This window comes from Stegastes partitus, unplaced genomic scaffold, assembly GCF_000690725.1.
Source record: "Stegastes partitus isolate 25-593 unplaced genomic scaffold, Stegastes_partitus-1.0.2 Scaffold601, whole genome shotgun sequence".
In the NCBI taxonomy this organism is placed as follows: domain Eukaryota; kingdom Metazoa; phylum Chordata; class Actinopteri; family Pomacentridae; genus Stegastes; species Stegastes partitus.
In genome coordinates, this window is record NW_007578332.1 from 116347 (window position 1) to 128526 (window position 12180).

Genomic DNA, 12180 nt, shown 5'->3' on the forward strand with positions numbered 1-12180 from the left:
GAGGTGCAGTGAAAAATGAGTCCACAGCGAGTGAAAATGTGACAGGAGGAAGAACGCACAGAAAAAAACTAACCCATGCAAAGTCTAGCTCACAAACTAAGTCAACATTTGTAAATAATAATAATAATACATTGTATTTCTACAGCACTTTTCAGAAACTCAAAGACACTTTACAGGATAAAAGAACAATAAAAGCAACTAATACAAAAGTAGACTAAGAAAAAATACAGACCAGCAGGGGAAAAACAACACAAGATAAAATAAAATACAAAAAAAAAACCCGTATATAAAAGCTTATGTATGAAAAGCAGAGCGAAACAGGTGAGTTTTTAGTTTGGATTCGAAAATGACCAGCTCTGTGGTGTCTGGGATGCGTTGTGGGACAGAGTTCCAGATGTTTGGGGCGGCGACAGAGAGGGCCTGTTCCCCTCAGGTTCGATAAATGACGACAAAACCTTTAAAATGCCATACTTATACACTTACCAGGAATTCATCTCTTATGAAATACTTCGCCCTTGTAACACGAGGATCTTCCCCAGGCTCCGGTGTCGCTGACGGAGGAGAGACAGAAAAGCTAATGAGACCAAACTTCTTATAAGATTTAACTACCAGATGGGGAATATTCAATCATGAGTGTATCACACAACAGCCAGTAAGCAGGTTGAAGTTGTGATGTGAGGAATTACACAAGTTGTGTAAAGTAAAAGCCTCACAACAACCTACAGCTGTGTATCAACAGGGTTCCTCCACATTATTTCTGTTTAAATATCACAGTTTTTCAAATTTCCAGGCTTCTCAGGAGATTTCTCATATGTTTAGGATCTGAGTACAAGTGGTGAGACGTTTACAACAAAAATAAATGGTTTTAAAATGTACATCTTGAATATGTGTGCTATTAGATTGACAAATAATTATCCTGAATATTGTAGCTGTAGGTGCTTTAGGTCATACAAGATCTCAAACAGGACCTCTGCTGCCGAAACACCCTTAAATTATCCCCTAACATATCAAATAAAACAAATGGTATTACTGTACCTCCATATTTCTTTGCCCTCTTTTATGAATAAAACCAAAAATGTCCTTAAAAAGTTAAAAATGTTGATTTTCCCAGTAAAAGGATGAATGGAGCCATAAAGGTAAGGCTTCCAGGTGTAGAAAAATATGTAGTTTTCTATTGAGCACATCATTTATAAATGTTCAGAGCAATTCAAAGATACTGCAGCTTTTTCTTTCAAACTATTTTGCTGGTAGATGTCTGGACGTGGTGCAGTCCTAAAACCCTGGCTGTTCTGAAGGCTGTGACTGAGCACAATAGAGGCAATAAGGTGGGAAAACAAACCATTTTTCATTCTCGTCTTTGTTTTCATACATATCCAGGCCTGGAAATGGCTAAAATTAAATTCCAGATTTTTCCAAACTGTTGAGGAAACCTGTGATAAAGATGATCTCTTGTGGTCGTTGTCACCAAATGCATGGGTCCCTCGCTTATGTAGTTTTTTGGATGGTTGGCCAGTTATGAGTGCTTGTATTTGCACATTTATTAAGATCTTCATCGAAAAATAACGTCACACTAAAAGAAACCTCGTCTTTTCTTGACGTATTATGATGCTCAGGAAACTTTTATAGGGTATTATAACAAGAAAACTGTGACATATTTGGAAACAAAACCTCACAATTAATGTAAAACATTCTGGAAATTAAATTTAACATGTTCTCAAATAATAAAAAACAGTCACAGGAGCTCCAAGTGTCTGTAAGTGAATCAAACCAGACTCCTCACCATCGTCAGGTGTCGTGTAGCGAGCAAATTCAGGAAAGTACTCCTCGATTTTGGACTTCCCCGCCAGCACCTTCTCTGCTAGCAGGTCCTGTTTATTAAGGAACAAGATGACAGAAATGGTCCGCAGCCACCTGAAGAGAGCAAAACACTTGAAGTTAGCGTCACCGACTAAATGGATCAAACTGGGTCTGAGTTGGAAGGAAGGAACAAGGAGGAAACGTTGCTTGGAGTTCACCAAAGTAGAACTAAACAGCGTTCAATGCTAAAAAAGAAATTCTAGAGAAAAATAATCTGCTAAAGGTGTGTTTACATGGAGTTTTGACTGCAGCAAAAATCAGAAAAAGCAGATAATATTTATGTAGAAGTAGGAAAGACAGAAGACAAACAAAATACAGGAAGCTTAATGTTAAATGGTGCAGACAACCATGGATGAAAAACCAAAGGCACTCCGAGTTGATTTCTCTATTTCTCTTCTTATATGTTTAAAGAATAAACTAATAATGTTATTTCACCTGACGACAGAGCGCCTTTTTTCAAAAATCTAATCCATATTCCTGGAAAAAAAAAACCCAAAACATTTCACAAAAGACGGAAAAAATGTTCTGCAATCTGGACTCATAAATACCAAACGTGATGTAGCCTTGGTTTATTTTGCTGCTCGGGAACCCCTACATTTGTGATTCAAAAGAAGATGTTGTTCGGCTCATAAAATAAGTTTCCAAGCCTGAACAACAGGTTTAATCAATAACTGTTATCTATCTCTATTCTCAGAAGGCTCTTGTATGTTGGGAATCCATGTAAGACACAGTTTGAGAAGCAGCGTCTTCCTAATCTTGTGACGGACGGGTCTCTTCACCTGTTGTTCCAGATGTTCTTGAAGAGGTTGAGGGCCTCCTGTAAACGGTTGGTCTGATTGTCCTCTCGGATCACCATGTTGTAACTGCTACTGGCCACCACGAAGATGATGGCCGTTACATCTGAGGAGCAGCACAGACAGATCAGACTCAAGGAGAGGACACGAGATCAGCCGAGCGGGAGGAGATATGAACACACGTTACCGTTAAAGCACTGAATCCATTTCCGGCGTTCGTCTCTTTGACCGCCGACATCGAACATACTGTGGATCAAAGCGGAGGCGTCAGTGTAAACGTGTAAAACACTGCCATCGTGTGGAGAAAGTGTAAACCTCAGAGTCTTTAAGTTGATTTGTTTGTATCTTGATCCACAGCAGATGTTTTACACTGAAACTATAAATCAATGTTCTAAGTCTGATGTACTACCTTTGTCTTTATGCTTCTACTTACTGGAAATTAACTTTGTCCACTTGGAATCTGGTCTCAAAGATCCCTGATGTCAGTACTCTGCACCGCAGCAAATCCTGGTGGAAATGACAGAACATTTAACAAAAACGCAAACGGGATCTACAAGATACTCTACAGGAAAAAGTCTGTGCTCTGGATTTTGTAATTTTGAACTAACTGGGACTAAGACGCTCTTACATTCAGCCTTCACTTTCAGGTTTTTGAAAATGACTGCAAAAGAATGAATCTGTGATGATTTGGATGTTGAAGCTGAGGTAGGCAGAATCTTTGTACTGTTAGTGCCATACGCAAAGGAAAACTCGCTTTCTGCTGCACCTCCTCTTGCCTTTTTTTAGGCTGAAGAAAACCTAGCCTGTGACCGGACACTTAGCATTCACAAGTCTTTTCAGGGTGAGCTGTTTGTATTGGCTGTTCTATATATATGCATGCCTCAGATGGGGGAAAGCCAGATTCAATGGCAGAAAATCCTGCAGGAAAAGTTGCTAATCCAGCCTTGGCAACAATTGCTAACACTGCAAAGCAACCCACAAAAACTAACAGTGACTGATCAAAAAAAAGAAAAACGTCTGACAGTAAACACAAGAAGATACATGTAAAAACTGATGAAGTGTTTCAGCACAAAGTCAGTTTCATATTTACAATAATAGATCAGATTAATATAGCGCTTTTCTAAACACTCTAAGATGCTTTACACTGTCAATTATTCATTCACACACATTCATCCCGGTGGAGGCAGCTACAATTGGACAATTCATTCATTCACACCAGGTGAGGTGGGTGAAGTGTTTTTCCTAAGGACACAACAACCACGACACATGGGACGGAATCGAACCGCCGACTTTCTGATCATTGCCTGACTCGCTCCACCACCTGAGCCACAGCTGCCCCATTTATGCAGCTTACCAGAGCCTTAAATCCCAGTTTGCATGTATAAAACACATACGTACACCCAAGCTCATCTAGGGGGAGAGGTTCAGTATGGAGATGGAGAAAACTGCTTTTTTCCACCTTTTGGTGATTTCTGCCTACCACAGCTTTAAATTAAAAGTCAAAGTAACAGCTTATAACAACACAGCTCCTTTTTAGTATCCAACATGGATGTACAAGAGCACAATAGATGGCAAATAGTAGCAGACTGCTTTTTAATGCTTTGGGTATGGACCATAATACAGCGACTCTTTGCTCTGAAATCCCACTAAATAGCTACTGTACGTATTGAACTGTAGGTAATAAATACGTTTGTGCTGGAAGAGATTCACCCACCTGATCTGTTGGAGTGTAGTCACTCTGTTTCACAATGTCGATCTTGTCTAGAAAGCTAAAGAGAGACAGAAGAAATGGTCAGAAACAGTTATTGGAATAATAACACTGATCACAGAACAGAGTGCTCGGGCAGCACAATTAGTGACAAAAAATGAAAAGAAAACTTCAAACATGACAGAGCACTTCTTCTTCTTCTTCTTCTGCAGGGAGCACAGACTCCTGAACAACCTGTTGCAACATTTAGGTTGACTAGAAGATTAAATGAAGCAACACCTCAGCTGTATGATATAAAACAGAGCAGTTGTTTGTCCTCATACGAGCCCTACAGTCTCCCAGAGTTTTCTTAAGAGTTTGCATTGGTTTGATTTCTGTACTGTCTGCTGATGAAGCTGACGTGCAGGTAGTACAGAGAAGAAACCCTCTTGGAAAGGATTACATATTAATTTCAACCTTTTCAGACTGAAGAGAAAAAGTTAACAAAACCAAAAAAAAAACAAAACATTTTTTAAAATGTACTTCTGGTTTTACTCCCAAAAGTAGAAACACAAACACTGACAGACAGTTACTTGTCCTGGCGATCGATAAAGAGCAAAATATTTAGTGCATTTTGGTGCCATCATAACTTGCATTAACAACAGTCTGAACCCGTGGGCAGGTTTGAAAGGCACGTTGCCTTTAAAGTGTTAAATTTACATCATTTGTCAAAGCAAGAAAAAACATGTTTTTAGATGTTGAACTTTCGGATGGTCCTTGAACTACTCATCTGTCATGTACTGTTTGATCAGGAAACCAAACGTTTGTGAATTGTGAAATTTCATCAAAATAACTTTTATTCTTGTCTTATTTGTCTCGTTTAAGAAAAATACCACAAAATAAACTGTTTGCTTTCATCACATACAGTAAAAAACTAAAAATTGTGCACTGATCTGCACAACCAGGAAGCAATTAAAGCAACCAGTTGAGTCACGTGACAGAAATTCAGGAACTTTTTAACCTGCAGGTTGTGTATAGTATGGAAACAAATTAAAAATGCAGTAAGTTGTAAACTATACATTGTATGTAGAGTCATTGTTTTTCCCCCAAATATTGGTAACACCTGTTTGGAAAGACGTTGGCCATGCCGATTAAATTTCTAGCAATCAAAGAAATTCTACTTTTTGTCTTCCTTTTTTATGATTTAGGGCATTGTAACTGTGTCACATGGCATATAATACATTTCTGAGTTCTCTCTACTTCTAGCCATGCTTGTGCTGTTTCCATAGAGGTGCAGGACTTTATATTGCAGTGATAAATGAGCCGACAGTGAGTAAAAATGTGTCAGGAGTAAATACAAAACACCCAGAAACTGTCTGAGGTTCAGAGGGTTAAAGGTGAAGTAAAAACTTAAATTGAAAGATTGAAGCACTCTTAGCATGATAGGGGACGGTGGACGGCTTGTCTCAGGTAAGGGAGACCCTCTGCAGGCTCATCGGCCCATCAGACGAACCCAAAAGAGAAACAAAAACTGACCAAGTGAACGTGGCGACACAGAAGAAAAAGGAAGAGATGAACTCATGTGAGAGGGAGGTGGGGAAGACGGGAGGAGAGAGGAGGACGCAGAGTGAGAGACGGAGAATGAAAGCGTAGTGGCGTCTGTCTGACATTACAGAGCAGATTTCAAAAATAGCTCCCCAGCGCCCTGGCCTGCAGCACGGTTACCATGGAGACCCAACCACGGGCACTATTAATAGTCTATCAGCTCCCAATCTCGTGCAGCTGGAGAAGCTCCAGGAAGGAGACAGACAGACGGATGGAGATGGAGGAAAGAGGAACGCAGAGGAGGAGAGAAAGAGAGCAGGAGAAGGATGAGTTTGAGAGGTTTTTTTTTTTTTGTGTGTGTGTGTGCTGGAAGTGTGAGCGAGCAGAGGGAGGAAACACACGGCTGGACTGAACCATCTCAACCACCTGAGGGAGAAACAGGGGGAGGTTTTTGCACTCGTGTAAACTTTTAAATGATCTGAAGGCCGAAATGAAACGCAGGTGATATTCACCAACAGCGATTTGATGGTAAAAAGCAGTCGAGGCTGCAGATCGGTGGTCCAGAGACAAGCAGCGAGGATGTCCTCCACAAACATCACCCCTCCTCATCTGAACTTCCTCTGATCTGTAGATGACTCAGCCTCGGCCATGTTTGCTCCCAAACACTGCAAACTGCTGCTCTTACACCACTCCTTCACTATGCATCTTCTCTGCTTTGGCTTTTTTATTTTTATTTTTGCTTTACTGAACACAACTCTGCAATCTACTCTGACCTGTTTAAATCTAATTAAAGATTCTCGAGTGTGGTGTTTAAAAAATATCTACATATCATGAGTTGTTTAGGATCACTACTGGTGATGCTGTCTTGCCTCAACTTGTTTTAAATTAATAGCATCAGTACTGATAGACAGTTACATGCACTGGCCACTGATACGGAGTGATAGATTTGTATTTGGCCAAGCCGGAGAACCCGGAGAGAACCCATGCTGCACTAGGGGAGAACATGCAAACTCCACTCAGAAAGATCCCGAGTGTCCTCACCGGGACGCGAACCGGCGACCTTCTAGCTGCGAGGCAACAGTGCTAACCACCTTGCAGCTAACCAAAACCTGCCTGCAACATTTAAAAGCATGTTTATCTATAAAAAGAAGAAGAAAAAAACTAAAAATCACCAAAATTACAACAAACACCAGAGTCAGGAACAGCAAAAAAAATGTCGGATTTTCAACTTTACGGCCGTCCTTGAACTACTCATCTGTGACATGCTATTCTGTTGCACAAATTAACTAAATCTAAGCTTGAAATTGTATTTTTTTCATTGCCAAAAATGAACTGTTCACATTGACCAGGTTCTTTGACAAACACAAAATATTTTGCACCCCTCCATGAAACTATGAGGTCAATAGTGACGAATCTGTGACCAACAAATCTGGGATCTATCAGCTGAACTGGGCTGAACTGCCGAATGAGTTTACACAGAATGAGTAGTAGATGAAAGGAGAGGACAGAAAGATGTGAGCACAACTCTGACACCCAGAAACTGGTTAATGTCTGTGTTTCGGTTTATACCTGAAGGTAAAAACCTGAACCTTTACTCCAGTCACGCTTCACTATCTTTCCCAGTCTAACATAACATTTGCTAGTAACACAGTGAGAGTCAAACCATATTTATGAAGTCAGTTATTTAGTGAGCACAAACGTGTCGCTGTGTCCTGCAGCTGCCAGTAGATGCTACTAAAGAGCCAAATCTTTCAGCACCTTCATGACTTCACATGAGCAGTTTATTGCCAAGAAATTTCTTTGTAAAACCCCCCTCAGACTGAACGGTAATTGTTAGATATAATTTGTAATTCTCATGTTTGTCAGCAACATGTATGAAACGAACCACATTAAAGACGGTTAACAGTGAGACGCAGGCCTCAAGAAGGCATCAGACACGAGTCAAGAGAGAACAATGGCACTAAAATACAATAACAACAGCAATGACTAACATTAAAATGTAGTCTCAGGTTGTCAGCAGCATTTTATCCCAGAGGTGTCATGATAAATTCTTAGTTTTATGAAATATAACATTGGCTGTATTAAGCTTCAGGGAAAATAAGGAGAGGAGCTGCATCACATCAGCTCATTTAAAACTGCTATCTAGGAACTACAATCATGGACGCCTGATTTAGCTTAACGGGTGATCCCACTGTCTTTCCAATACTTAATAAGAGAAAGATGTTGGGAAAATAAGGAACACTGAGTTTCTACATGTTAGGAAAAACCATCCCCATTGTAACTGGAGTGGGACAGAAGATTTCTCTGCTGCAGGTCAAACTCTCAGTGGAGTTTAGTTTGATAATCACCTGTTCGATTCACATTTTTCCTCATTAAGTCTGCACCAAGCTGAAGTTTGTCTACTTTTGTTGACTTGCAATCAGAGAGTCTCTTTATATGCATCGATATATATATATATATATATAACCATACGCAGGAAATAAAAATGCACAATATTCCAGATTTACAGACAACAAAACACTGTTGCCATGTGACAGCCAGATGATCCTTATGAATGAAAAACGCAGCCTGTGTGTTCCTAACTGACATGGAGCCGGACAAATCGAAACAACATTACAGGGTCCGGACTCGGGATGAGTGTGACTTCCTTTGATTTCACGCTATGAGTAATGACTGAATGATTTAAAGAGGCCATTTACAACCAAATATGACATATTGGACAGCCTACATCACTGTCAATTAAAACAGTTTTTATCCTGCCAATAACCGCTGCATACAGCTGATTCCTGGTAGTGTTTGCTGCTGGAAAGTGATGAAGTCTCAACAAACTGAACAAGGGTAGCAGCTCTGCATGAAAGTATTTTGATACCATAAAAACAGAGCCACTAGGACAATCCAAGCACCTGACTTTGCTTATTCTGGTTCACTTGTAGTCATGTAAATCAAGACAAAATACAATAAATGCAATGATTGAACATTAACCCTCGATACTCTAAGCAGTTTTTTTTTTTTAAAACTGCAATATAAAGTCCTGCACCGTAAATGAAACAGCACAACTATGACCAGACAAAGAGAGAACCCAAACATATATTTGGTGCCATTTAATAAAGTGACAGTGCCATAAATTATAAGAAAGAAAAAGTTGAACTCATCTGACAATTCGTTTTGCAAAACAAACAAAAAACTAGAATCAACACGCACAGCATTATTCCAGGTGCATACAGGTGTTATCAATACTGACAAAAATACGTCTCTACATACTTTAAATATTTCACTAGTTCCATTTTTAATCTGTGTCCATACTTGTCTCCTCTCTGCTCTGTGTAAACACAGCCTGCAGTTCAGCTGAAAACACCCTGAATGTTTGACACATGAATGTTTAAGACAGTTGTTAATGACTTCATGGCTGAACTGAAGGACTCACAAGTTTTAGTTTTGTACATAATCTGGTTCGATAAAATGGTTAATTTTTGGCACATTTTAAAATGAGGCATGTAGAATAAAGTAATTTTGATGAAATACCACAATTGTAAGCTGAGATTTGGTTTCCTGATCAAACGGTGCATCTCAGATGAGTAGTTCAAAGAACATCAGAAAATCCATTGACTCTCTCACATTTTTTAGTTTCTGTTTCTAACTAATGGTCTAAATTTGGTGGTACTGCAGATACAACATGCCTTTTAAATCTGCCAGCAGGTTTAGGGGTTCAAAGGAAAAAGAAAACTGTCTTACTCAAGTTCTTCATAAGAAAAAACCCACACACATAATGTGATAGATTTTTGTTGAAAACTACTAAATCTGCAAAGTCCAAAATCCTCTTAGGAGGACCCTCAGATAAAAAGGTATGTCTCAAGACGTTGACTGTAGATTTCAAGTCTGTCTGACTGACTGTTGTCTAGACCCATTAAAAACCACAAACATTTAGCTTTAGTTTACTGGTTTAGTCTGAGAACTTTCTAGCCTCATAATTATGACAAGAATTACTGTGAAGAGACTTTTTTTTTTTTTAAAGATAATCATGAATGAAAATGATAATTAGTTGCACCCCTAAATCCTATATTGCGCCACCAACAACTATGTTCTTCCAGCATAATCACGACCACGTTGTCAATAAAAACTAAACACAAGTTATACATGAAGTTATAAATCTGCAAGAATGTTGTATTACAGCGATAGAGGCGGCCCTGATAAGAAATGATGCTCCTCAGTGTAAAAGTGTCACCATGCAGCAGGTTACTCACTATTGTGCACAGTCGATTAGCTGGTACTCGTTGGATCTCTCGTAGCACGCTCGGACCCCCTCGTCCTGCCACAGTGTCTTCGCATGATCGTAAAACTCCTGAGATGGGAGACAGAATAAAAACAGAATGAGCGATAGCAGGCAGGAGAAGGACTGGCAAAGTCACGAAACAATAACATACTGGTGACGTCTGGTTGAAAACCTAGCTATAGTGAAATCACAAAACCGTTGTGTCTTGAGGTGGTGGAAATGCTTCATTACATAGAGAGCTTTGTTTGATCAACGCTTCATGTACATGTGAATTAAAGAAGGAAAGTTCTCCTCCAGGCAGGAGACACTCTGGATATTTACTGTCCATCTTAAAGCAGAAGAAGAAAGAGAAGAGGGCAGGGTTATTCTGTCGTCCATCATGTGCGTCTGGGGGCACTTTCTGTTGACACCACATGGCGTGTACGTTGTGCCTGGGCGACGCCTGTGTACATGTCTATAAAGGTAAATAGGGGTGGAGGCAACGAGAGGCACCTCCGTATACACTACCGACGGACTCACTGACATGCCGGGACACAGCCACGGTTAAACTCCTCACTTCCTCCTGCGTTCTTCACACTGAGTGAACAACATGTGTCCTCTGCAGATTGTATTTCAATGAAGTGGAAAGTTACAGGAATTAACACTCTGAACCCTAAAAAAACCTGTGATTGGGTTTGAGAGTTGTGTTATTTTTTAAAAAAATGACAAAAAGAACACATTTACAGGGCAAAAAACTGTAAAACAGAATGAATTGTCTAATTTTTAACATTACAAAAGGTGTTGAACATATATGACTTTCTGTTTTGTGGAGAAAATGAACCAATTTCTACATGTCTCATTTAAAAATCCGTCAATAATCATCACTTTGCTCAAACCAGATTCTGCAACAAACAACATCCAAGTTAAAAAAAAAATCTTTGCGGCTTAACTGTGCCGACTGTGTTTATATAAGACAGACAGGAGTTAAGTAAAGGCAGAAAAAAAAGCACAAAACCACAAATTAAATTATCCAAAATATGTAGATTAACCATTTTTTCTCCAGTGTTGGTAAGATCATCTGGGTAATAATTCCAGGCTTTTTCATATTTGTTAAATAAATAATCAATGAAATGTACCATTCGCCTTTTTTCTTTCTTCATAATTTGTGTCATCACGTTTGTTGTACTGCAGGAGGTCATTTTTAAGGTCTCTCTACATCTACTTCATGGCTATGTTGCATCCATAGAGGTGCAGGACTTTATGTTGAGGTGGAAAATGGGCCCAAAGTAAATAAAAATGTGACAGGAGCAAAGAAAAAGTTCAGAGGGTTCATTTATATTGCAAACAAACAACTTTGTCTGTTGTTCTACAAACTGAATGAGCCAGAAACAAAGAGGCAGAAACAAAGCTCAGGGTTTCTTGAAGTCATTCATCAAGAATATCAGATTTTGACTTTGCTCGGCACAAAGTCTCCACCTGCTGAATTCATTAAAACACCTCCTTTAACGTGAGACGCTCATCCAAATTAAAACTTTAATATTTATACTGAACCAAGACAGAAAGCAGAAGATCTTGCAAATAATCACCAGTGTGTCCTCGTTAGTCTCCATTTCCAGATAAATGAATCGTGTCAGAATCGTGGCAGGAAGTGACGACGCGGCCGTTACACCGTCTCCCTCTTCACAAACTCACATTCTCTCATTTAGATTCCGATGAAAGGCAGAAGGCACTTTCGCCATCCCCGTTTTATAACTCGGAAACTATGCCGCGCTCGTCGTAAACAACCAGCCAAACCAGTACAGCCGAGCAGCCACCGTAAACAAATAATTGCTTCCCAAGAAGCTCAGCATGAGTGGAATTCATGGGGCAGGAGGCTGATTTAGTGGTTAAAGAGGGAGAAAACTCACACATCTGACTTGTGGAACAGCTGATGAGTCTTTATGAATCGCTGCTGAGGGAGGCAGTCGTTGGGGGATTTAGAACGAGTGGTTCTGATTAGAGAGAAGAACCGTCGCACACAGAGAGAACATGAAACTCACAACACTCCA

At 39.7% G+C, this 12180-nt stretch overlaps 1 protein-coding gene across 1 annotated transcript in view; it reads right to left on the reverse strand.

The window, feature by feature from the left end:
- Positions 1-12180, reverse strand: part of gnas (GNAS complex locus) — a 39249-nt gene that overhangs the window by 2227 nt on the left and 24842 nt on the right. The window contains exons 5-11 of the mRNA XM_008289246.1: positions 10125-10222; positions 4366-4420; positions 3085-3158; positions 2839-2897; positions 2637-2757; positions 1781-1911; positions 484-551 (exon numbers count right to left, since the gene is read on the reverse strand). Of these exons, the coding sequence (XP_008287468.1) occupies positions 484-551; positions 1781-1911; positions 2637-2757; positions 2839-2897; positions 3085-3158; positions 4366-4420; positions 10125-10222 (606 nt within the window). The remainder of the gene's footprint in view (positions 1-483; positions 552-1780; positions 1912-2636; positions 2758-2838; positions 2898-3084; positions 3159-4365; positions 4421-10124; positions 10223-12180) is intronic.